The sequence below is a fragment of the Stegostoma tigrinum genome, chromosome 7 (genome assembly GCF_030684315.1).
Source record: "Stegostoma tigrinum isolate sSteTig4 chromosome 7, sSteTig4.hap1, whole genome shotgun sequence".
In the NCBI taxonomy this organism is placed as follows: domain Eukaryota; kingdom Metazoa; phylum Chordata; class Chondrichthyes; order Orectolobiformes; family Stegostomatidae; genus Stegostoma; species Stegostoma tigrinum.
This window is the reverse complement of record NC_081360.1, coordinates 99856705-99884483: the sequence shown is the minus strand read 5'-3', so window position 1 is coordinate 99884483 and position 27779 is coordinate 99856705. Positions and strand designations below refer to the sequence as shown.

General features: G+C 45.1%; 1 protein-coding gene across 1 annotated transcript in view; it reads left to right on the top strand.

Annotated features, from left to right (window-relative positions):
- LOC125453760 (indian hedgehog protein-like) overlaps positions 1–27779 on the top strand; it is an 89999-nt gene that overhangs the window by 47703 nt on the left and 14517 nt on the right. The window contains exon 2 of the mRNA XM_048533657.2: positions 20968–21229. Within this exon, the coding sequence (XP_048389614.1) occupies positions 20968–21229 (262 nt within the window). The remainder of the gene's footprint in view (positions 1–20967; positions 21230–27779) is intronic.

Here is a 27779-nt window from a genome sequence, read left to right as displayed (position 1 = left end):
AAAACAACTCTTTGGTGACTAGTTAATTTGGTGGTTGGATCAAAATGTTGCCAGGATCCAAGAGAAAACTACCCCCTTCCTTTTTCAAAATATTACTGAGGGAACTGCCATTTCTTTCTCAGAGAGCCTTGGTTTACTGCTTTTTCTGAGAGACAGCACCTTCCACAATCCAGCACTCCCTCAATACTGCAGTAGGAGCGGCAGCCCTGGGTTAAGTCTTTGAAATGAGAAGGCTCTCTGCTGATCCAGAGCTAGTACTGACACTTCAAACTGATGGGGCAGCATTTCACTCTGAACGGACTCATGGAAAATATCAATAAATTAGACGACAATCTACAGCAGGAAGCAACTTAGCAATCAGTATTCTGGAAGTGAGTTTGCTCGCTGAGCTGGGAGGTTAGTTTTCAGACGTTTTGTCACCATTCTAGGTAACATCATCAGTGAGCCTCCGACGAAGCGGTATTATAAGTGTTCTGTTGATGCACTATCAAACTCGGCACCACCGGTCTACTAAAAGGGAGAAATTCGGGAAAAAAAACTTCCATTGTTTGGTGAGGAATGCTTGGGGGCACCCACCCACCATTTTCTTCTCAGTAGACAAGTTAATGTTACAATATGCTGCAACATGTTTTATGCTATTGCAGCAGAGATAGGAGAAGTTTGCTAAGTAGTATTTGATAAAACTGAAGTCTTTATAAGATAATAAGGTGTAGAGCTGGATGAACACAGCAGGCCAAGCAGCATCTCAGGAGCAGGAAGGCTAACGTTTCGGGCCTAGACCAGGGTCTAGGCCCGAAACGTTAGCCTTCCTGCTCCTGAGATGCTGCTTGGCCTGCTGTGTTCATCTAGCTCTACACTTTGTTACCTCAGATTCTCCTGCACCTGCAGTTCCTACTTTCTCTGAAATGTCTTTATAGGATGATAGGATCACAAGTACATAATACTTTGAAGCTTGCATCACATATAGACAGCATGGTTAAAAAGACATTTGGTGCACTGGCCTTCATTGCTCAGTCCTTCGAGTATAGGACTTGAGAAGTCATGTTGAGTTTGTACATGACATTAGTGATACCCCTACTGGAATACTGTGTCCAGGTCTGGTAGCCCAGTTATCAGAAGAATATTATTAAGCTAGAGAGTGTTCAGAGATTTATCAGGATGTTGCTGGATATGGTAGGTCTGAGTTACAAAGAAAGGCTGGGTAGCCTGGGAATTTTTCCACTGAAGAGTAGGAGGTTGTGAGTTGACCTGGTAGAGGTTTATAATACAATGTGAGGTGTAGATAGGGTTAATGGTAATTGTCTTTTCCCTAGGATGAGGGATTTCAAGACTGGGGGAACATTTTTGAGGTGAGAGGAGAGAGATTTAAAAAAGACATGGGGGCAATTATTTTACACAGAGGGTGATTTGCATGTGGAATGAACTTCCTGAGGAACTGGTGGGTGCAGGTAGAATGACAACATTTAAAAAAACATTTGGATAATTAACTGAATAGGAAAGTTTTGGAGGGATATGGGCCAGGAGAAGGCAGGTGGGATTAGTTTAGTTTGGGATTTTGTTTGGCATGGACTGATTGGACTGAAGGGTTTGTTTCTGTGCTGTATGTCTCTATGTACTGTTCTATGAAGCACGTAGACCGCAATGGTTCGAGAGATAGCTTATCGCCACCTTCTCAAGGGGCAATTAGGGATGGGCAATAAATGTTGGCTAGACAGTGGCTTCACATCCCATGAACAAATGATAGAAACCATCTATATGTCAAGAACTTGCATTTAAGTAACACACGATGCAATAAGATGTCTCAAGGATTAATGATTGATTCGACACTAAGTTATGAAAGAAGGTATTAAGGCAGATGATGAGAAACCTGGTCTGAAGAAGGATCCTGACCCGAAACGTCAACTTTCCTGCTCCTCTGATGTTGCCTGGCCTGATGTGTTCCTCCAGCTCCACACTGTGTTATCTATGGTCAAAGAGGTAGTGTTTTTTTGAGAAGTGGCTTACAGGAGGAGAATTAGAGAGGTAGTGAAACTCAGTGCTTTTGAGAGATAATACCATAGCTTCGACCAATGAAGGCATAGCTGCTAATGACAGGAAGAAGGAAATTGGGGATTCACAAGAAATGTAATTAACATGGAATACAGAGAGAACTAGCCATTAGGATGCAAAATTTGCTCAAAAGTTGGAGGCAGAGGGTGGTGCTGGTGGTTTACATTTCGATCTGGAGACCTATGACCACGGTGTGCCGCAAGGTTCAGTGTTGGCTCCACTGCATTTTGTCATTTATAAAGACGATTTGGATGTGAATATGGGAGGTATGGTTAGTAAATTTGCAGATGACACTAAAATTGGAGGTGTAGTCGAGAGTGAAGAAGGTTACCTCAGAGTACAACAGGATCTTGATCTGATGGGGCAATGGGTTGAGGAGTGGCAGATGGAATTTACATTAGATAAATGTGAGGGGCTGCATTTCAGAAAGGCAAATCAGGTCAGGACTTATAAACTTAATGATAAGGTCCTGGGGAGTGTTGCTGAACAAAGAGATCTTGGAGTGCAGGTTCATAGTTACTTGAAAGTGGAGTCGCTGGTAGATAGGATAGTGATCTGGTATGCTTATCTTTATTGATCAGTGCATTGAATATAGGAGTTGGGATTGGGACTAGATTAATTGAGAATATCTGTTTGGCATGAACAAATTGGACAGATGGGTCCATTTCCATGCTTTCATCTGTGTGGCCCTGTGACTCTAAAAACCTCCAGTTAAAGGAGTACAGCGATCTCTGAGCCCTGCAGAGATAGAAAGGGCCAAGAGACATTGATGACATTTGAAAACAAGGTGAGAATTTTAAGATACTTAAACTGTAGCTGCTTTTACTTTCGTGAGTAAGGCCAGAATGAGAAGTGATCAATTTTAAAAAGCCCCCAATGAATCCAACGGAGAATCAGATGAAACTTGACCCCAGAGAGTGGTGAGACTGTAGAACTTGCTCTCACAGACAGTAGTTGAGGTGAACGGTACAAACGCGTTCAGGAGGTAGATGGATAAACTTGACAGTGTGGGATGGGAATTGAAGCTGAGTGAGGATCGATGGGAAAAGACTCAAACTCAGCATGGACACTGACATGGACTGGTTTGCCTGATGAGTAGTTTGTGAAATAACTCCATGGAGGCTGGCACCCCATCACCAAGCAAACCTTTATTTACGTGTGAAGAGCACTTGACACTGGTCCAACTCCCTCAGAGCCAGCTCTCAGAGTGAGCAGAACCTGTGACACTCCTATTTATATCTGTCAACCAAGGCTCCCTGATTGGACCAGATTAACAGCCCCAATTAGGGCACTCCTAGCCCATGAGATGCACCTGATTGACATTATTCCAAATACCACAGTTAGTGCGATAAATTCCAAGCAATATTAACTGCAAATGTTTGAGAATATGGTGGGTGCCTATGAAACCATAAGAGGCTTTGTGCTGTGCTCTCAGCTGGGATTCGATGTAGCTAGACAAACTGAACACTCGATCTGACCTTTTGTCATTTACCCCAGACTATGATAGTTGCATTTAAAAGGAAGCACAACAAGTGCATCTGAAAAGTAGATGCAAATATATGAATTAGGAGCAGGATTAGGCCATGCGGCCCCTTGAGTCTACTGCACCATTCATGCCTGATGTGATTGTTCCATATTCCTGCCACGTCCAATAACCTTTCACCGCCTTCATTTTCAAGAATCTATAAATTTTAATCATGAAATTATGCAAACACTCTGTTTCTACCTTCTTTTGAGGAAGAGCTCCAAAGACCCACATGGCTCAGTGAGGTAACAAAGTGTAGAGCTGGATGAGCACAGCAGGCCAAGCAGCATCTGAGGAGCACAATGCTGCTTGGCCTGCTGTGTTCATCCAGCTCCACACTTTGTTATCTCGGATTCTCCAGCATCTGCAGTTCCTATTATCTCCCTCTGTGAGGTGCCATTTCTCCTCATTTCTGTCTTAAATGAGTGATCCTCCCCCTATGAATATGTTTAAGCAGTGGTCCCTAGTTCTAGATTCTCTCACAAGTGGAAACATCCTCTCTACACCCACTCTGTCAAGCCACCTTAGCATCTTACCCCTTTTGATCAAGTCTCTACTTGCTGTTCTGAATTCCGGCAGATATTAGTCTAGCTTATCCAAGCCTTCATCACATGCCAACTTGCCCATTCTGGTCTGGTAAATCCTCTCTGTACTGCTTTCAATGTACTTACAACCACGTGGAGTGAATTGAATTGGCTGAAGACTGGTGTCTGTGATGCTGGGCCTCTGGAGGAGGCCAAGATGGATCACCCATTCGGCATTTTTGGCTATAGTTTGTTGCAAATGCTTTTGCTTTATCTTTTGCACTGACGTGCTGGGATCTCCCATCATCGTGGTTGTGGAAGCTTTGACCTTCAGTGAGTTATTTAGTTGTCCACCACTATTCATAATTGAATGAGTTTAATGTGCTATTGATGCATTCTTTCCATGAAAATCACAGGATAGATAAATGCAAATGTAAGTTTTCACAAAACAAATGAGAGAACGGTGAAAGTTATCCAACAACCTGCGACAATTCTCATCACACAGGATACGCCTTCTGACCTAGAAATTGTCGATCAATTTGTAGCTATTCCAATACTTCTATTTTGGCAAAAATCTAGTGCTTAGTGATCCATCTATATCCGAGTTAAAACGTGAAGAATAGCTTCAGGTTGTTGAAATCAGTCATCATTTATAAAAATACTTCTCATTTGGAGTTTGCCATGAAAATCAGTGTGTGCTGGATTGTTGAAGATATTGTCTCTCAGACGAGACTTTAAGCCATGAGACCACAAGAAGTAGGCCATTCACCCTCTGAGCCTACCCTGCCTTTCAATGAGATTATGACTGATCTAATAATCCTCAACTCCAATTTCCTACCTTTCCCCCATAAACCTTGACTTTTTTGCTTGATAAAAATTCTCTTTTAGCCTTGATTATACCTAATGGCACAGCCTCTACAACCTCTTGTGGTACAGAATTCCACATGTTCACTATTATCTGAGAGAAGAAACTCCTTCTCATCTCCATATACAATTCATTATTCTGAGACTGTGCCTTCTGAAATAAGACTCTCCCACAAGGGAAACAATGTCTCCACATCCACCCTGGCATGCCCCCTAAGAATCCTATATATTTCACTTAGGTTACCTCTCATTCTTTTGAATCCCAGGACTTGTCTCCTTCTCTTGGATTGGTCCAAAAGCCCTCAGAGCCATTGACCAAGAGCAAGGTGTCCCCTGTGGTGTTGTGCACCAATATTTATCTCTCAGTCAACATCTCCAAAACCTGGCCATTGATGGATTGCTGCTTGTAGGATCACACTTTGTCCAAGTTGGCCATTGTGCTTCCTACGTTGCAGTGAATGAAGTTTGTAACACCTGCATTGGCTACAATTGGGCTGTCCTGTGGTTATATACTGTGTTACTTAATGTAACATCTTCCATGATATTCCTTCTCCTTGTCCAATCCATAAAGTGAATGACAACCTTGTTAAATCAGACCAGAGGGATGTCAGGTGAAGATTCCAGGGTATTCTTCTACATTAGAACTACCGGATAGCAGAGCCTCTCATTCTCTGCAACTAATTTTGTTCCAAAAATGCAACATGAAGTCATCCAGCAGAAAACATTTTGTACTTTTCAAATCAAATATTTATAACATTATGCATATTTTATAAGGACAGTAAATTACAGGTCAGCACAAGTCCTGCTGTGAATGTCACAAGCTGTAATGGTTTTTATTCTTGAAACCCTGGCCACCTTGCGTTGGTTTCTATAAGATTGTGACTGTATTTAAATTCTCAGCAGTGGTAAGAGAGAGGACTGCAGATACCAGATGGTGAGGAGCTGTCAACAAATGCTAGCTGATTCTTAGCTAGTTAGCCAGGCTCTTCCCTCAACCCAAGATTCAATAATGGCCTGAGCATATCTTTAAAATCTGTCCCTTTAATGCCCCAAAAGGGAATTCCTTCCAGTGTCCCAACCATCATGCTTTTTTCTAATCAACATCATTGAAAACTATGGGGATGGCAATGGCCGAGAAGTGTTATTGCGAGACTAGTATTCCAGGGACCTAGGTAATGCTGAGATGTACAGTGGAAAGTGTACAATGTCACTAAGTATGGCACCATCTTACGTACAAAACTTAGGTACAAAGTAATAATATAGAGAGACAAAGTTAAAAGTAAAGCATGACTATTGTTCTTAGCGTAAGTAAAGAAAATAAAGAAATAAAGTTCAAAGTTGCCTTTTGGGCAAGGAAATTGCCATCCTTCGCCATATGACTCCAGACCAAGAACAACGTGTCTATTTCTTTGTCAAACTCTGGCCAGCTGGTGATACCCACTTGAATGAATAAATAAGACAATTATCTGGTTTAACAAGGTGTGGAGCTGGATGAACACAGCAGGCCAAGCAGCATCAAAGGAGCAGGAAGGCTGACGTTTCAGATCTAGGCACTTCTTCAGAAATGGGGGAGGGGAAGGGAGTTCTGAAATAAATAGGGAGAGAGGGAGAGGCGGATAGAAGATGGATAGAGGAGAAGATAGGTGGAGGTGAGGCAGAGCCTGTAAAGGTGAGTGTAGATGGGGAGTTAGGGAGGGGATAGGTCAGTCCAGGGAGGACGGACAGGTCAAGGACGCGGGATGACGCTAGTAAGTAGGAAATGGGGGTGGGGCTTGAGGTGGGAGGAGGGGATAATTGGGAGGAAGGACAGGTTAGGGAGGCGGGGACGAGCTCGGCTGGTTTTGGGATGCAGTGGAGGGAGGGGATGAACTGGGCTGGTTTTGGGATGCAGTGGGGGGAGGGGAGATTTTGAAGCTTGTGAAGTCCACATTGATACCATTGGGCTGCACGGTTTCCAAGCGGAATATGAGTTGCTGTTCCTGCAACCTTTGGGTGGCATCATTATGGCACTGCAGGAGGCCCAGGTTGGACATGTCGTCTGATGACTGGGAGGGGGGAGGTTAAATGGTTTGCAACTGGGAGGTGCAGTTGTTTCTTGCAAACGGAGCCTAGGTGTTTCATAAAGCGGTCCCCAAGCCTCTGCTTGGTTTCCCCAATGTAGAGGAAGCCACACCGTGTACAGCGGATGCAGTATACCACATTAACAGATGTGCAGGTGAACATCTGCTTGCTGTGGAAAGTCTTCTTGGGGCCTGGGATGGAGGTGAGGAGGGAGGTGTAGGGGCTGGTGTAGCACTTCCTCCAGTTGCAGGGGAAAGTGCCGGGTGTAGTGGGGCTAGAGGGGAGTTTGGAGCGGTCAAGGGAGTCCCAGAGAGAGTGGTCCCTCTGGAAAGCAGATCAGGGTGGGGAGGGAAAAATGTCTTTGGTGGTGGGGTCAGATTGCAGATGGCAGAAGTGTCGGAGGATGATGCGTTGGATCCGGAGGTTGGTGAGATGGTACGTTTATCTGGTTGACAACTTTGCATTGCAGTGTCTGAGGGAGCCTGTTGTGTGCAAATTAGGTGCATGACTCCCTGTGTTTCAACAATATCTGACTGTAACATTATTTGAAGCTGTGAAAGGGTGCATACAAATACAAGCCTAGGGGACTCATAGTAAGACCCTTACCTCTGGGTCAGAAAGTCTATGTTCAAGCCCCACCTGTACCAGGCTCACATGTTGATTAGAAATATCTATAAATGGAAGTCATTCATGTTGTTAGTCAATTATACAATGGTTTCAAGATACGGGCGTTCCTTTCAGCTATGATTAGAATGACCTGGTAAACTCAGAAAAGGACATTGTTTTAAAATCCAGATCTGATGAATGATGTTAATCTCATATGGATTCTTGGATTATTACAGCTCGACAGGAAGCCATTCATTCCAATGCTCACTTTTCTGATTACTGGGATTGGGGGGTGGGGGCAGTTTATCTATGAAGAAAGGTTAGACAGATTGAGCCTGTCCGTATTGGGGTTTAGAAAACTGAGAGATGACCTTATTGAAATGTATGAAACCCTGAGGAGAAGGGTGACACCATAGTGGTATTATTGCTAGACTCTTAGTCCAGAGACCCTGGTAATATTCTGGGGACCTGGGTATGACTCCTGCCAAGGCATGTATTGGAATTTGAATTCAATAAATATCTGGAATTAAGAGTCTAACGATGATCATGAATCCATTGCCAATTGTCAGGAAAAACCCATTTGGTTCACTAATGTCCTTTAGGTAAAGTAACAATACTAATCAGAAATGAAATGAGGAAAAATTTTTTCACTCAGCAGGCAGGTAGGGTATGGAATGTATAGTCTGGAAATGTTGAGGAGACAGGTTCAATTAATGCATTCAAGAGGCCATTGGGTGGTTGTTTGGATAAAAATAATGTTCAATGAAGGAAAATCTGGAGATTAGCACTATGCAATGACGCCCAATTAATGAGCTAACACAAGTGCAACGGAATAAATGGCCTCCTTCCACACCATAATGAATCTGCGATTGTGTGTCATTGGTTGATTGAAATATTAAATCAAGCCCCCATCTGAGCTCCTATTTTGATAATGTTGGCTGAGGAATGAATAGACTTGTACAATTAATGGTAGGGCCCTGGGTAGAGATCTAAAGTTTCAGGCAAACATTTCTTTGAAATTTGCATCACAGATAAACAGAGGGGTTGAGAAGATGTTTAGCACACCTTCCTTCATTGCTCAGATCTTTGAGTATAGGAGTTGGGACGTCATGTTGAGGTTGTACAGGACAGTGGTGAGACCTCTTCTGGAGTACTGTGTCCTGTTCTGGATGCCCTGCAATAGGAAGGATATTATTAAACTGGAGAGGGCTCAGAAAAGATTTACCAGGATGTTGCTGGGAATGGAGGGTTTGAGTTATGAAAATAGACTGGAAAGATTGGGATTGTGATCAGAGATAACGGGAACTGCAGATGCTGGAGAATCTGAGATAACAATGTATGGAGCTGGATGAACACAGCAGTCCAAGCAGCATCTTAGGAGCACAAAAGCTGAAATTTCGGGCCTAGACCCTTCATCAGAAAAGAGGGATGGGGGGAGGATTCTGAAATAAATAGACAGAGGGGGGAGGTGGACCAAAGATGGATAGAGGAGAAGATAGGTGGAGAGGAGAGTATAGGTGGGGAAGTAGGGAGGGGATAGGTCAGTCCAGGGGAGGATGGACAGGTCAAGGGGGCGGGATGAGATAAGTAGGTCAGAAATGGAGGTGCGGCTTGAGGTGGGAGAAGGGGATAGGTGAGAGGAAGGACAGGTTAGGGAGGCGGGGACCAGCTGGGCTGGTTTCTCCCCTCCCCCAACTGCATCCCAAAACCAGCCCAGCTCGTGCTGAAGGGTCTGTTTCCATGCTACATGACTACAAACATTAGGATAACCTCTCGCTGACTATCTAAATAGTGCCGTGGGATCATTTACTTCCACCTGGGAGTAAGCATGTCTGAGAATGAAGCATTCCCTCTACACTGCATCAGAGGTTTTGCCTTTATTTCTGTGCTGTAGCCTCTAGAGGTGAGATTGCTATCTATTAGACAGCACCTGATACAAGTAGTATGATCATTTACGCATTAAAATTCATTAAATGATTCTGTGGATTGCTGCATTGAGAGCTTTAGATTGCATTTGACTTGCTATTAATAGACATCGAGCAGCACAGTATATTTAAATCCTTCATCAAGTTAATATTACAAAAATGCAAGGGACCATGAATCACTGAAGACAGACGCCAAAACTTTGAGAGTGTGAAGACTGTGGTTGTGTTTATATTTTGTAGTACAAAACCTCTGTGAGTTCCATTTGTTCAGGTTATCACAAGAATGGAGAAGATTGTGACCAGAAATATGAGAAGTTATAGATCAAGATTTGTGTTTCCAAACTCCTATTGATTAGGAAAGTAATAGGAGAACAGGAGAGATAATAGGAACTGCAGATGCTGGAGAATCTGAGATAACAAAGTTCGGAGCTGGATGAACACAGCAGGCCAAGCAGCATCAGAGGAGCTTTCCTGCTCCTAATATGCTGCTTGGCCAGCTGTGCTCATCCTGGAGAACAGGAGAGCTAGGTTTGGAGATATTGGCTATGAAAGAACTTGATTGGGTGAATCTAGACCTCAGCACAATATGAAGAGGACAAAGAGCTGCTAGTGGATCAGTTCTCTGACACTCAGCTGGGAAATTCTAGATTCAAGTCATTCTTTAGGATTTTGCACATAAATCTGAGTTCAAACGTGGGCGCAGTACAGAAGGCATACTGTACTGTCATGAGGGGTTAGATTGAGTTAGGTTTTAAACCAAAATGTTATCTCTTTGTTCATGTGCATTCAATAAAAGAACAAGGTGGTCCTCCACTGTTACACTCTCCTCATAAATTAAAAATCTTAGGTTAGACACAGGAAGTAAAGCAACAACCATAATAATATTGAAGAAAGAGAGAGAAACAGGGACGATCGTGTTAGAAAGAGAAGTTAGAGTTTAGAGAGGAAGGTCTGCTAAACAATGAGGCTAGGGGATGCCAGGGAGCAGTGAGATATGTGTTACACCCCATCTCCCTCTCTGTCTCTGTCTCTGTCTCTCTCTCTCTCTCTCTCACTCTCCCAGGAACTTGTTACAATCTTCAGATCAGTGGCTCTGCCATCAGCTGCCTAGACCCTACCCTCTGGCATTCTCTTCCTTCCCTGTATCTCCGCCTGCCTCTTCGACTTTAAGAACATCCATAAAACTCACTAAATAAATTGTCACCCATAACACCATAAGATGTAGGAAGAGATGCAGACCATTCAGCCCATCAGGTTTTCTGTGCCATTTAATAAGCCCCTGGCCGATCTGATAATTCTCAACTCCTGCCTTTTCCTAGAATCCCTTTCTGATTTAAAATCTGTCCTCCCCTCCCTTGAATATATTTAACCAACCAATCTTTACTGTAAAAGGGAACACAGATTTTTGTGACTTTTTTTTCCTTTATTCATTCATGGGATGAGAGCGTCACTCACCAGGCAGCATTTATTGTCCATCCTTAATTAGCCAGAGGGCAGTTAAGAGTCAACCGTATTGCTGTGGGTTCTGGAGTCACTTGTAGGCCAGGCCAGGTAAGGATGGCAGTTTCTTTCCTTAAAGGGCATTAGTAGTGAACCAGATCTGTTTTCACTGATAATCAGCAATGGATTCACTGTAATCATTAGACTCTTAATTCCAAATATTTATTGTATTCAAATTCTACCATCTGCGGTGGCAATATTTGAAACTGGGTCCCCAGAACATTATCTGGGCCTCTGGATTAACAGTCCAGTGATACTACCACGAGGCCATCGCCTCCTCAGAAATTCATGGATGGGCACCTCAAAATCCCGCTGTTTTATAGCTTTCTACAGTCTTTCTGCATTTAAATAATATGCAGCTCCTCTACACTTCCTGCCAAAGTACAGTTCAAAATGCAGCCCAAAGTCAAATTGTGTTTGGCAGTGGTCCTATGCAGTGCCTTTGGATGTTTCATCATGCAAAAGGCTCTATAGAAATGCATGCTGTTGTTGACACAGTGATGGTATTGAGGAAATGTCAAATTTTTGTTGTCCTGATGACAGTAGTTCGATTTGAGAATGACATCTCTTCAGAGTCAGGGTGATTGCTGTATGGACCTGGTAAAAGTCTGTGACATCACTTTGTTTAACATGGGGTCCTTACGCCATTATCAAGGACCCAAGGAGATTGGACAGAAATTTTCAAAATCATGAGGGGGCTGGAAAGAACAAATTTCTCACCCAACAAATAAGAAGTGGGCAATTGATGGCCTGGTGGCATTAACATTAACTTGTTAATCCAGTGATCCAGGTAAACCTTTGCGATGCTGGGTTCAAATCCCACCAAATTGAGTTCAATAAAAACAAATCTGGAATTTAGAATCAAATTTAACCATTGTTGTTAAAAACCCATCTGGTTCACTCACACCCATCAGGGAAGGAAACTGCTGCCCTTACCTCAGCTGGCCTACTTTGGACCCACTGCTCTGTGTGGAAATTAGGGATCGGTTGTAAGTGTTGTCTAGTAATACTCACATTTCGTTGCACGAATTAATAAAAAAAAGAGCAGTTATATTCTGGAATATGCTGCTTGGCCTGTTGTGTTCATTCAGCTCGACACCTTGTTATCTCAGACTCTACAGCATCTGCAGTTCCTATTATCTCTGAATAAAAACAATGCCCAGGCAAGGAGGAAAAGGCAGGAGATTGGCACTAAGTTAAAATACTCAGAGAGTTGGTGCAGCTCAGTGGTTAGCACTGCTGTCTCACAATGCCAGGGAACCAGGCTCGATTCCATCCTCTGATGACTGTCTGTGTGGAGTTTGCATGTTCTCCCCATGTCTGCATGGATTTCCCCCCAAAGACCAAAGGTGAGCAGATTCAGTGGATTGGCCAGGCTAAGTTTCCCCATAGTATTCAGAGATGTACAGGCCAGGAGGGTTCACCATGGGAAAGGTGGGGTTGCTGGGATAGAGTAGACTCTGGGTTTGGATGGGATGCTCTGTGGAGAGTGGTTCTGACTTGATGGGCTGAATGGCCTCTTTCCACACAGCAGGAATTCTATGAATATAGGCCAAATGGCCTGCTCTGCAATTGAGGGACTTAGAGGGCACTTCCCCTTGAGCTTTCTGCGATGGGAAACACTACCATGTATGAGGATCCGTCAATGCCCTAGTTCCAGCGAATGGTAGAGTACACAAGCTTCTCTATCATGTCGCAGTGTTAACCCACAGAAAAGCCAGACATTAACACCAGTGGAGGGGCTTGAAATGATTCACATTCCTTTCCAATGCCCCTTACTCAGTATCTATGGTAGACAGTCGAAATCTGACTGACTTCCTTTGACCCTGTCAATTCACATTCTGTTCCCAAGTGAGTCGACCAGAGACAGCCTCCTGCCAGTTCGCGCACAAGATTGGCGGTGGAGTATTGGAGACAGATCTGACTGAGGTGTGATCTCATATTAAATCACAAGGTGATGATAATAAAACTGAAGTGTGATGGTTCACATTTTAGGTGGTAAACACAAGGCTATTGAGTTCAATAAGGTGTCAATGACTCTGTCTATATCGTTCAAAGAAAATACACTGTGGAACTTATTTTTACAATGTTTATTACATCTTTGTTGTGTGGAATTAAGGTGATAATAGATGCAGGTGTTCAAGTGAGCTTGCCAAGTTGAAAAATGTTTACATAGCAACAGGATAAAGCTGATATTCGGTTGACGGCAGACACAAAGTCCATTGTCACTTGCTTGTTATCCTTATCCAATTCTTGATTAGATTAGATTCCCTACAGTGTGGAAACAGGTCCTTCGGCCCAACAAGTCCACACCGCCCCCTTGAAGCATCCCATCCAGACCCTTCCCCCTATAACCCACACATCCCTGAACACCACAGGCAATTTAGCATGGCTGATCCACCCAGCCCGCACATCTTTGGACTGTGGGGGGAAACCGGAGCACTCGGGGGAAACCCACGCAGACACGGGGAGAACGTGCAAACTCCACGCAGACAGTCGCCTGAGGCTGGGATCGAACCCGAGTCCCTGGCGCTGTGAGGCTGCAGTGCTAAGCACTGAGCCACCAAGCTGCACTAATTCTGTATCACACTGACAAAGATAAGCACAGTTGAAAAATCAGAAGCACCATTCCTTCTTTCAAATCATAGGCTGTATTCCATTTTACACATTCATACATTTTAGAATCATGTATCATCTCTGAATTGGAAGAAAGCTTTTTAGATTTATACCTTCCATCGTATTGCCTGCATCACCCTCCCTACAGTACTAACATGGTTGTTCAGGAGAATACAAACAGAAATGCTGGATACACTCATCAGATCTGACAGTGTTGGTGGAGAGAAGTGGAATTATTAAGGTTTCAGCTCAGTGACATTTGATCAGAATTGGAAGTGGGGAGAGACACCAAAGATCAGGAATGTGATGAGAAAATCTTCACCTGCCTGGACAAGCTCAACTCCGATAACAATCGGGAAACCACAATTTCTAAATAACCTTTCACAAAATAAAATATCTCAAGTTGCTTCTCTGGAGAAACATGCCCCATTTTACTAAAGATACTTTCAAATTCAACTGATGTTCAAACAAAAGAAGAAATTGTGATGTTGAGCGACAGAGGAGATGTCAGGTCCGATGAGCACCATCTGGTTAGAATCTGAGATAACAAAGTGTAGAGCTGGATGAACACAGCAGGCCAAGCAGCATCAGAGGAGCAGGAAAGCTGATGTTTTGGGCCTGGACCCTTCTCCAGGGATGGGGGAGGGGAAGGGGGCTCTGAAATAAATAGGGAGAGAGGGGGAGTTGGATAGAAGATAGGAGAAAAACAGGTCAAAGAGGTGGGGATGGAGCCAGTAAAGGTGAGGAGTTAGATTAGATTCCCTACAGTGTGGAAACAGGCCCCTTTGGCCCAACAAACTCACACTGTCCCTTGAAGCATCCCACCCAGACCCATCCCCCTATAACACACACACCCCTGAACACTACGGGCAATTTAGCATGGCCGATTCACCTAGCCTGAGCATCTTTGGACTGTGGGAGGAAACCGGAGCACCCGGGGGAAACCCACACGGACACAGGGAGAATGTGCAAACTCCACACAGACAGTCGCCCGAGGCTGGGATCGAACCCGGGTTCCTAGTGCTGTGAGGCTTCAGTGCTAACCACTGAGCCACCGTGGTAGGTCAATACAGGGAGGACGGACAGGTTAAGGAGGTGGGATGAGGCTCATAAATAAGAGATGGGAGTGAGGCTTGAGGTGGGAGGAGGGGATAGGTTGGAGAAAGGACAGGTTAGGGAGGTGGGGACAAGCTGGACTGGTTTTGGGATGCAGCGGGGGGAGGGGAGATTTGAAAATGAGATGGGTTTCCTTGGACATTATAAAGGAAAAGACAGAGGCTGAGGGATGATCTGATAGAGGTCTATAAAATTATGAGAGGCACGGATAGGATGGATTTCAGAGGCTTTTCCCGGGGTGAAAAAGATCAAATACAAAACCGGACAAATTCAAGGTGAGGGTGGGGAAAGTTTACGGGAGAGGCATGGGGAAGATTTTCACACACGGGGTGAGGGGTGCCTGGAACACACTGCCATTGGAGGTGGTGGGTGCAGGCACGTTAGCAACGTTTAAGGCATATCTTGAGAGACCAATGAACAGGAGTCGAACAGAGACATAGAAACTGAGCATGGGCAATAAGCAGCGGGTCTAAATAAAGATTAGGAAACGGAGCAGGGTTGGAGGGACGAGGATCCTGCTCCTGCACTGTGTTGAATTGTAATTGTATAGGAAGAAAGGTAGAGAGATGGAGAGATTTAAGGAAGAATTCCAGATTTTAAGGGTCAGGCTGAAGATGCAGCCACTGTGGGCGGCACAGTGGCTCAGTGGTTAGCACGGCAACCTAACGGCACTAGGGACCTGGGTTCGATCCCAGCCTTGGGTGAATGTCTGTGCAGAGTTTGCACATTCTCCCCGTGTCTGCGTGGGTTTCCTCCGGGTGCTCCGGTTTCCTCCCACAGTCCAAAGATGTGCAGCTAGGTGGATCGGTTGTGCTAAGTTGCCCGTAGTGTTCAGGGGTGTGTGGGTTATGGGGGATGGGTCTGAGTGGGATACTCCAAGGGGTGGCGTGGACTTATTGGGCCAAAGGGCCTGTTTCCACACTGTAGGTAATCTAATCTTAAAAAAAATGTTGAAACAAATAAACTTGGGAGTATTTGCAGCCAGTGTTAGACAAGTGCAGAGATCTCATAATATTGTAGATCTCAAGGGGATGACAGAGATTGGTAGAGGTGGCCTAGAAGCAGTGGGAATGAAGGATAAGTTTTTTTTAAAGAAGTAGAACATGAAACAAAAGTACTGCAGATGTCAGAGATTTGAAATGAAAGCATAAAGTGCTGGAGAAACTCAACAGGTCAATAAGATCATAAAACTATAATGAGTAGGAGCAGGTATAGGCCATTCAGCCCATCATGTTTGCTCTACTTTTCAACCAGTTTGTAGCTGATATGCTGGTCCACAGCTCCACTTGCCTGCCAAATCCTTATAACCCTTGATTTCCATTCTGATTAAAAATCTCAGTCTTGAATATACTTAATAACCTCGACAGCCTTCTGCTGTAAAGAGTTCTACAGGTTCACTATCCTCTGAGAGAAAAAAGTCTTCCTCATCTCTGTTCTAATTGGGTGATCCTTTATTCTGAGATGATGTCCCCAGGTCCTTGACTCTCCCACAAGCAGAAACAACCTCTCTACATCTACCCTGTCAAGCCCTGTTAGAATCTTATATGTTTTAGTATGGTCACCTCCAAAGAATACAGGCTCAAACTATCATGCGTAGTCATGAAAATAGTCTCTCCGTATGAGGAATCAACCTGGTGAACATTCTCTGAATTGCCTTCAAAACAGGTCTATCTTTCCTTAGACAAGGGACCCAAAACTGTTCACAGTATTTCAGCTGAGATCTGACTAATGTCTTCTATAGTTTAGCAAGACCTCACTATTTATATACGCCATTCCCTTTGGAATCTGGTCTGGTGGCACCTGTGGACAGTGAAGTAAAGTTGTTTTCAAGTCCAGTATGATATTTCTTTGGAATTGAGCGACTGAGTCTGCAGTATGTTCTGGTCACCGCATTGTCGGAAAGACAAGATTGCAGAGAGTCCAGGGGAGATTTGCAAAACTGTTTCGTGAGAGCACATGAAAGACAGTCTTTTCACTCAGAGAGTGTTGGTGCCTGGTTTGGCAATGGAGCCAAAAGCCCTCAGCTTTTTCAAAAAGATCCCTGAATCCAAAGCATGGCTGTGTGCAAAGCTGGAATGTGGGATGAGAATGGGAGGCTGGATTTTCTTATTTAGGCCGGCACAGATACGATGGGCTGAATGGTTTCTTTTGGCACGGTGACTTTTCTGTGGTCCCATTCCTCAGGAACTCCGGTTGAGTGCGTGGGCAATTGCATGGCAGGTGAATGTGGATAGATGTGAAGTTATCCACTTTAGTAGCAGATACAGGAAGGGAGATTATAATCTGAATGGCAGTAAATTGGGCGAGGGGACTGAGCAGCGGGACCTAGGTGTCCTTGTGCACTAGTCACTGACAGTAAACATGCAGCAAGTGGTGAAGAAGGCACCGAGAGGATTCGAGCACAGGAGGAGGGAAGTCTTGCTGCAATTGTACAGGGCCTTGGTGAGACCAAACCTAAAATATTCGAAAAAGGGTCTCGGCCCGAAATGTCAGCTTTCCTGCTCCTCTGATGCTACTTAGGCTGCTGTGTTCCTCCAGCTCTACACCTTATTATCATTAGAATATCAGTGTGCAGTTTTGGTCTCCTTCCTTTGAGCGAGGCTGTGGAGGCAGGGCAACAGAGGTTTACCAGATCGATACTATTTTAACCTCACTGTGAAGCCTCCTCCAGGGATGCCTAACCTGAAGAAGTTACCCTCCTCCCTCCGGACCAACCTCAGGGAATCTTTCTCCCATTGCGACTCTCTTGTAATCTCTTCAGCTTTGAAACTGCTCGATCATGTCCTGAAGCAAACCAGGTAGCTTTTGTGCTCCTGAGATGCTGCTTGGCCTGCTGTGTTCATCCAGCCTCACATTTTATTATCTTTACCAGATTGGTTCCTGGGATGGCAGAACTGGCATGTGAGGAGAGCTTGGATCAGTTAGGATTTTATGAATGAGTTGGAATCTCATAGGAACCTGTAAAATTCTGACAGGACTAACCAGTGTAAACACAGGCTGGGTGCTCTCTTGGTTGGAAGCAATCCTGCTCCAATAATGGCTAGAATGCTTTTAGAATGGCTTAATACTGCTCCCATATCTTATGGTTTTATGGTCCAATGGAGAAATTGGGCAGAGGGAGAATAGGGTTGAGGAACTTACCATGGTGGAGCAGACATGATGGGACGAATGGCCTAATTTCTGCTCCTATGTCTAATGGTTTTATGAGGGCACTGTTTGGATGATAAGTTGTGATCAGACTGAATGGTGGAACAGGCTCAAAGGGCTGAATGGCCTACTCCTGCTCATACTTTCTTTCCACGTTTAGCTTGCCTGGCCTATCGTCCTTTCATTCAGGATTTCTTTGAAAGTGTAAAATGACTTTGCGTCATTTCCCTTTGTTCTACTCTGATCCAACAATTTACCAAGCCCACAGCACACAGCAGACCATTCAGCCCCACTAGCCAATGCTGGTGTTCCACCTGAACGTACTGCCATCTACTCCAACTCATCCTTTAATCAATTCCTCCCACTTTTACGTGCTTTCCTGCGATGCTATTTGTCTCGACAATTCCCTGCAGTTGTGAGCTCTCTGTCCTAGCCCTCTCTGGGTAACGGTATTCCTTTTGAATTCCTGATTGGATTTATTTGTGACATGGGATGGACTCAGTGGTAGTCACTAATGTCCCTCAGACGTTTCCGCTATCCCTTACCCTGTGTACAGCATCAACAGATTAAACAGTTGGTGGCAAGGTGGCTCAGTGGTTAGCACTGCTGCCTCATGGTCTCAGGTTTGAGTCCACCCTCGGCCGACTGTCTGTGCGGAGCTTGCACATTCTCCCCGTGTCTGCATGGGTTTCTTCCCAAAGTCCAAAGATGTGCAGGTTAAGTGGATTGCCCAGGCTAATAATGTCCCATAACGTCTAGGTATGTGCAGGGTAGCTGGGTTAGACATGGGAAAACCAGGTCACAGGGTAGGCCTGGATGTGATGCTCTTTGGAGAGTCAGTTTTGACTCGATGGGCAGAATGACCTGCTACCACACTGTAGGGATTCTACGAAATAAACACAGCACCCAAATCTTAGTCAACAGCCCACCCCTTTGAGTAAATTATTTCAGAATGCGTGGAAAAGGTGCATTCCAACAAGAAAGAAAAATCCCAAAATGAGGACCCACCGTCTGTGGCTAACGAAATAATAAAGAAACGGTGTGAGAGTGTATACAAGGATGGGTGACACATCAGAAGAATGGGTGAATACAAGCTACAAACCAAGTTCCTGTTTTATTCTTTTGCGGCCCTTTGATCATCTAATCTGTGAGAACTGGAATTATCAGTGCAATCTTACGTGGAAAATTAGATGGAGGGTATTCAGGTAGGATGGGCCAGGCTGGCTAAATGCAGTGCTCAGAACATAAGCACATATTTGCTCTTCAAAATGTAACTGCTCTGGTGACCTATTAGCAATGGTAAACTCAGGAGGTATGCAGTTTTATCTGGGAATTGGCACAGCTTGTTCATTACCGCACAATTAAACAACCCATTTGGCAGTAGGATCGGAAAGACAGGCTACGGGTGAGTAAGGGAACGCAAGACCCTTTTTCCTGCTAATTGGTGCTTTTGCTTAATTGCCACTTTCCAGGCACGATATGACCTTGTCAGAAAAATCATGTCCCTGGCTAGTGCGTCAGGGGTGCGTCTGCATTAGCTGCTCCTCTCCACCTCCGTGTGTCCCTCTCTTCCCCTCTCCGCATCATGTCCCTGCAACTGTGGTTCCACATGTTTCCTTATCTAACCACCATTCCTCAGGATCCAGGCCCCCCCCCGGATGCCCTGGGAGATCCAGTCTTTGTTCACCTCAAATGCGTTTGCACATTGCACTGTCTAGTTAAGTACCAGGTGGAGTGTACCAGCCCACAACGTCACCCCAGACAAAATCACAAAGGGCTACTCTGTGTACCGTGTCAGTGCTGCTACCTAGAGGCGCTGTCTTTCAGATAAAACATTAAACTGTGACCCTGTAAAAGGTCGCATGGTACTACTTTGAAGACAAGCGTGACAGTGCTTCCTGCTGCCCTGGCTAATATTTATCAGCCGAGCAACCGACATTGCCTGCTTGTGGGATCTTGCTGTGTGTACTTTGGCTTTTCACGTTGTGAGAGTTGCTGCGCTTCTGAAATTCACTTTGAGATACCCCATAGTTGCGAAACACAAAGAGCAAAGAGCAGTACAGCACGGGAACAGGCCCTTCGACCCACCGATGCTGTGCTGACATATGATGCCATTCTAAACTAAAACTCTTCTGCCTGTGTGTGCTTCGTGGTCCTCTGTTCTCTGCCTATCAATAGATCAGTCAACATATATATGGTTATCTGGGAACAGCACCCATTGTTCATGTTGTAGAGAACAGCAGTCCTAGTCTATATTAGGTAGAATACTAGTCCCGTGTGTATTTTATAGTATAGCAGCACCTGTGTACATTATAGAGAATTGCAGTTTCTGTTTATCTTACAGAGAATTTTAATCCCCGTGTATAGTTTACAGATTAGTAGGCCCTGGGACTGTTATTGAGAAATCTGTTCCTGTGTATATTTCAAAGAATAGCAGTCCCTGTGTATATTTTGTCGAATAGCAGTCTCTGTGTGTATTTCGAAGAATAGCAATCCCTGTGTATATTTTGTAGAATAGCAGTCCCTGTGTATATTTTATAGAATAGCAGCTCCTTTGTTTATGAAAGAAAATAGCAGACCCTGTATGTATTATAGAGATTGGCAGCCCCTGGTATATTTTGAGATTGGTATCCCCTTATGGATACTACAGAGTCTCTGTGTATGTTTTAGTGAGCTATTGGTCCCATTTTTGTTGTGGAGAATAACAAGCCAGGTGTTTAATATAGCGAACTTCGATCTTTGTGTGATGGGGTCACTGTGCGTTTGCCACCTGCTACTGACCATGTCACTGGGAGCTGTCCATCGTGTCTCTGATGTGTGTGTGTGTGTGTGTGTGTGTGTGTGTGTGTGTGTGTGTGTGTGTGTGTGTGTGTGTGTGTGTGTGTGTGTGTGTGTGTGTGTGTGTGTGTGTGTGTCTGTCTTCCTAAAATGGCTATGTGCCCACTACTGAGCCTGACAGAGGTGGGAGGATGGAGGGAGGGAGGCATACACCATTGGAGAGTGCATTAACAGCCCTTGCTTTTGTCCTTTGCAGCGGTGTAAAGACAAGCTGAATGCCCTGGCGATCTCCGTCATGAACCAGTGGCCAGGGGTGAGGCTGAGAGTGACAGAAGGCTGGGATGAAGATGGTCACCACTCGGTAGAATCTTTGCATTATGAGGGCCGAGCTGTGGATATCACTACCTCAGATCGGGATCGCTCCAAATATGGGATGCTGGCTCGCCTGGCTGTGGAAGCAGGATTTGACTGGGTCTATTATGAATCCAAGGCTCATATCCACTGTTCTGTTAAATCAGGTAAAGGCTTTGACAGCGACTTCAATATTAATTGCACTGGGATTTTAAATATCACAGCCAATAATTTTGCTCAGTTCCAATATCTCAAATATATATGGAATGCTCTGCCCCAGAAGGCAGTGGAGGCCAAGTCTCTGGATAGTTTCAAGAAGGAGATGGATAGAGCTCTAAAAGATAGTGGAATCAAGGGTTATGGGGATAAGGCAGGAACAGGATACTGATGGTGGATGATCAGCCATGATCATAATGAATGGTGGTTCTGGCTCGAAGGGCTGAATGGCCCACTCCTGCACCTATTGTCTATTGTCTATTCTATTGCCTATTAAATAGCCTGGCCTAGGAGATGAGGCAATGGGCTACTGGTCTTATTGCTAGACTGTTAATCCAGAGACCCCAGGTAATGTTCTGGGGATGTAGGCTCAACTCCTGCCATGGCAGAATGTGGAATTTGAATTCAATAAAAATCTGGAATTAAGAGTCTAATGATGACTGTGAACCCATTGTCGATTGTTTGGAAAAACCCATCTGATTCCTCAATGTCCTTAAGGGAAGGAAACTGCCATCCTTACCTGGTCTGGCCTGCATGTGTCACTCAACTGCCCTCCTTACCTGGTCTGGCCTGCATGTGTCACTCAACTGCCGTCTAGGATGGAGAATAAATACTGACCTAACCAGCAACACCCACATCTTATGAATGAATTAAAAAAAGGAACAGGAGTAGATAATTCAGTCCTTCAAATCTGCTTCAAGCATTCAGGCAGATCATGGCTAAGGTAAAAACAGGAAGTGCTGGAGAAATTCAGCAGGTCTCCCCAGAGAAACACAGTTGATGTTTTGAGTCCAATATGACTCTTGTTCAGAACTCTTCAGCCATACCTTTTACTTGGAGACAATGAGACAGGTTAAAGGAGAAGTAAAAAATAACAAAACAACTGTGGATGCTGGAAATCAGAAACAAATTCAGAATTGTCATTCAGACTGTTCTGAAGAAGGGTCATCGGACTCGAAATGTTAACTCTGCTCTCTCTCGACAGATGCCGCCAGACCAGCTGAGTTTTTCCAGAAATTTCTGATTTTGGGAAAGGAGAAATTGTTCAAAGTGAGGACCAGCTCAGCCAGGTGGAGGAGGCTGGTGGGGTATGGGGTGCATTTTGAGGATGAATGAAAGAGCCTTCAGACCATGCTGCTGGGGAGGTGTAGAGGGATTTGTACATCTATTGGGAAGGGGAGGCAGCTAAAGCAAGAAAACTGGGAAACTATAGAATTGATGTAAAGCATCAGAAGAGTCATAAATGTAAGTCAGAAGACATTGAATAAACGGGGGACATATAAAGTCAAGATAGAAACATAGAGGCATACAAAATAGGTGCAGGAGTACGCCATTCATCCCTTCGAGCCTGCACCACCATTCAATATGATCATGGCTGCTCATGCAATCTCAGTATCCCATTCCCACTTACTCTCCATCCCTCTTGATCCCTTTAGCTGCAAGGGACGCCTCCAGCTTCCTCTTGAATATCATGAACTGCCCCCAACAGCTTCCCGTGGGAGGGAATTCCACAGGTTCACAACTCTCTCAGTGAAGAAATTCTTCCTCATCTTAGTCCTGAATGGCTTCCCCCTTATTCTTAGACAGTGACCGCCTTATTCTGGATTTCCCAACGTCGGGAACATTCTTCCTGCATCTAGCCTATCCAGTCCCATTAGGATTTTATATGTCCCTATGAGATTTCCCCACATTTTTCTGAATTGAGGGAGAATCTCAAAGAAAGAAGATAGGAAGAAGTAAGTTTGATGGAGCAGGAACAGACTGAAATGATGGGTCTATCGGGGCAGTCCTATTTGTGGGTTTTGGGAAGGATATAAATGTTGGGCTGGGCAGGCTTGGGAAACTCTGAGATGGGAAGCCCTGGGCATGCAGTCAGTGATGGTGTTGAGTGGCGAGGCCATGATCCAGGGGAGATAGGAGGATGCGTCTGAAAGTTGATGTACAGATCCTGCAAGGTCATCTCTAGCAAGCTGGTCCCCTCATACTGGCAGATTGATCAAACATCAACCTGGATTAGGCCTGAGAGAACAGAATGGAGCAGGTTTAGAGGGAGACAGATTAGCGTGAGTGAGAACAACAGAGAAATTAAACCAATGGGAGCTGCATCAACAGTTTACAGTCAAAAACAGGTAAGAGGCCAGAGGGGGGAGTCCAGGTGGAGGGGAAGTATTGGAGATGGGCAGAAGGATCTGTGTGGCATGGGGAAAGGAGCCATCTCCAAAGAAATGGGCTCAAAGTGAAGGTGATAGGTGACAGAAGAAAAATTTCTGACTCAAAATTCATTTGAGTTGCAGTGTCAGAGGATAGAACAAAGTTCTTTGTCTGGCACAGACTGTTTAGCATCAAGATTATAGTGAAAACATGATAAGAGGTGGATAAAGGGAGAAATAGGGTCAGAGGAAAGTTGAGGTGAGGATGGACCAGAGTATCTGTGAGATATTAAATCTCCAACTAATTTTATTCCAGAGATAGTAGAAACTGCAGATGCTAGAGAATCTGAGATAACAAGGTGTAGAGCTGGATGAACACAGCAGGACAAGCAGCATCAGAGGACCAGGAAAGCAGACGTTCTAGGCCCGAAATGTCAGCTTTCCTGCTCCTATGATGCTGCTTGGCTGCTGTGCTGGTCCAACCCTACACCTTGTTAACTTTATTCCATCCTATTCCAAGTATATCCTATGTGAAAAAAATTAAGCAATGCTCAGTTGATGGCACTTTTACCTCTTGGGTCAGACTGTAAAGGTCCCACCTCAATTATTTGAGCAAAGGTTTAGCCCGTTATTTCTAACGCAGTACTGAGGCAACACTGTACTGATGGAGGTATCATCCATTAGATCCAGAGACTCTGTCATCTCAGACAGGAAGAAATGGAAATATTGGAAACGGAGTAATGGTGTTATTCTGTGACCTGAGGGAATATTTATCCTTCAGACAGCATGATAATAAACTGATTACCTGCTAAGTCTCAGGAACTTGTTGTGTGGAAATTGGCTGCTGCTGTATACACAGACCAGACTTCAAAGAAGAAGAAGGTTGCACTGTGGCTCAGTGGTTAGCACCACCTCAGAATGCCAGGGACCCAGGTTCGATTCTACCCTTAGGCAGTTGCCTGTGTGGAGTTTACATATTCTTCCTGTATATGCCTGGGTTTCCTCTGGGTACTCCAGTTTCCTCCCACAGTCCAAAGATGTGCAGGGTAGTTGGATTGGCCATGCTAAATTGCCCTGTGATTACAGGCATCGGGTAGGTGGATTCCTACAGAGGGCTGGAGTGGACTCAATGGGCCAAATTGCTTGTTTCCACGCTGTAAGTATTCTATCAAGTACTTCAAGGATATCCTGTGATTGTAAAAAGAGGAAATATAAATGTACTGCTACCCTCCTAACTGGAGAAGTCCAATGCTTATCAGCTGCTATCCCCTGAAGGACAGCATGCAAGGGGAAACCACATTTGGGGGACTGAAAAATCCTGGATGCCATACTATAACAGGCAGCAGTGGAGAAAGGAAAAGAGACAAACTAGGTAAAGATATAAGGGGCAAAAAATGGAAAAGAAGAATTGATTGATGAGATAATATAGAACAAAGAAGAGGAGATATGAAACAAAGAAAAACAGAAATTGCTGGAGAAACTCAACAGTCCGGAAACAGCTTCAAATAAAAGTTTCACGTCCAGTGACCTTTCTTCAGACCGTTCCAGTGTTGTGGGCTTGATGAAGCAGTTTGCAAAGAGGCTCACCTCAAGCATAAATAACAGCGTGGATCCTTTCAGTAGTTTCTGTGTTGGTCATTCTGGTTTTTTTTTAATTAAGCCCTGGCATGTTGGCATTGCTGGGCCAACATTCATACCCCGTCCCTATTTGCCCCTTGAGACATTGGTGGGGAGTTATCACTTTGAATGGTCGCTGTCCATTTAGCGTAGAGACACCCACAATGCTGTTAGGGGAGGGAGCGTTTTGTCAAATGTGAAATATTTCATCCAGTGCCTCAGATAAGCATGTCTGACGGACTGACAGGTAGAAGCAAGCTCAATCCATCATCTTTTCCATTTTGTGGATTTAAGTCACCAAGGCCTCGGGTACAATTTCAGTCATTGTCAAGATCCTCAATTTACACATTACTGGGCTGATTCATTTCAATACGTTTATTTCACCAGACCCACCAATGACACAGAGGGAGGCCTTAGAAAATGTTGTCAAGCCTGGCTGAACAGCCAGAGCCTGAGAGTAGGAGGGAGGGAAAAACTTAACCTTCCTCCCATATCCATTCAGAACCCGGGACCTCGAGGTACTAAGGTTGGGAATGAATGGATCTGGAGGAAGTTTCAGCCATATATGAATTAAAAACAGCAGCATGGGAAGATTATATTTATTTATTTAAGGAGTGTGCTTTTGGTTCCAAGTATCAGCTTGAAATAATTGATCATTAACTGGGACACATTTATACTTCCCACTTCCTACAGACTAAGGGGGTGGCCATGGGCACCCGCATGGGCCCCAGCTATGCCTGCCTCTTTGTAGGTTACGTGGAACAGTCCCTCTTCCGCACCTACACAGGCCCCAAACCCCACCTCTTCCTCCGGTACATTGATGACTGTATCGGCGCCGCCTCTTGCTCCCCAGAGGAGCTCAAACAGTTCATCCACTTCTCCAACACCTTCCACCCCAACCTTCAGTTCACCTGGGCCATCTCCAGCACATCCCTCACCTTCCTGGACCTCTCAGTCTCCAACTCAGGCAACCAGCTTGTAACTGATGTCCATTTCAAGCCCACCGACTCCCACAGCTACCTAGAATACACCTCCTCCCACCCACCCTCCTGCAAAAATTCCATCCCCTATTCCCAATTCCTCCACCTCCGCCGCATCTGCTCCCACGACAAGACATTTCACTCCCGCACATCCCAGATGTCCAAGTTCTTTAAGGACCGCAACTTTTCCCCCCACGGTGATCGAGAACGCCCTTGACCGCGTCTCCCGCATTTCCCGCAACACATCCCTCACACCCCGCCCCCGCCACAACCGCCCCAAGAGGATCCCCCTCGTTCTCACACACCACCCTACCAACCTCCGGATACAACGCATCATCCTCCGACACTTCCGCCATTTACAATCCGACCCCACCACCCAAGACATTTTTCCATCCCCTCCCCTGTCTGCTTTCCGGAGAGACCACTCTCTCCGTGACTCCCTTGTTCGCTCCACACTGCCCTCCAACCCCACCACACCCGGCACCTTCCCCTGCAACCGCAGGAAATGCTACACTTGTCCCCACACCTCCTCCCTCACCCCCATCCCAGGCCCCAAGATGACATTCCACATCAAGCAGAGGTTCACCTGCACATCTGCCAATGTGGTATACTGCATCCACTGTACCCGGTGCGGCTTCCTCTACATTGGGGAAACCAAGCGGAGGCTTGGGGACTGCTTTGCAGAACACCTCCGCTCAGTTCGCAAAAAACAACTGCACCTCCCAGTCGCAAACCATTTCCACTCCCCCTCCCATTCTCTTGATGACATGTCCATCATGGGCCTCCTGCACTGCCACAATGATACCACCCGAAGGTTGCAGGAACAGCAACTCATATTCCGCCTGGGAACCCTGCGGCCATATGGCATCAATGTGGACTTCACCAGTTTCAAAATCTCCCCTTCCCCTACTGCATCCCTCAACCAGCCCAGTTCGTCCCCTCCCCCCACTGCACCACACAACCAGCCCAGCTCTTCCCCCCCACCCACTGCATCCCAAAACCAGTCCAACCTGTCTCTGCCTCCCTAACCGGTTCTTCCTCTCACCCATCCCTTCCTCCCACCCCAAGCCGCACCCCCCGCTACCTACTAACCTCATCCCACCTCCTTGACCTGTCCGTCTTCCCTGGACTGACCTATCCCCTCCCTACCTCCCCACCTACACTCTCTCCACCTATCTTCTTTACTCTCCATCTTCGGTCCGCCTCCCCCTCTCTCCCTATTTATTCCAGTTCCCTCCCCCCATCCCCCTCTCTGATGAAGGGTCTAGGCCCGAAACGTCAGCTTTTGTGCTCCTGAGATGCTGCTTGGCCTGCTGTGTTCATCCAGCCTCACATTTTATTATCACATTTATACTGAGTTATTATTGGTTAATCCTACACAGAGCTGCTATTCTATATAATGTACACAGGGGCTGCTCTTCTCTATAATATACACAGAGACATTATAACCTACAATGTACACAGGGGCTGCTCTTCTCTTAATATGCACAGAGGTTGCACTTCTCTATAATGTACACAGAGACATTATAATCTATAATATACAGAGGGGCTGCACTTCTCTATAATATACACTGGGACAATGTAACCTATAATGTACACAGGGGCTATTATTCCCTATAACATAGGGTTGCTATTATCTAAAATATGCACAGGGCTTCTCTTCCCTGTAACGTACATAGGGACTGCTATTCCCTGTAATATACACTGAGACTTTATTCTCCATAACGTTATTCTCGAAATGTACACAGAGGCAG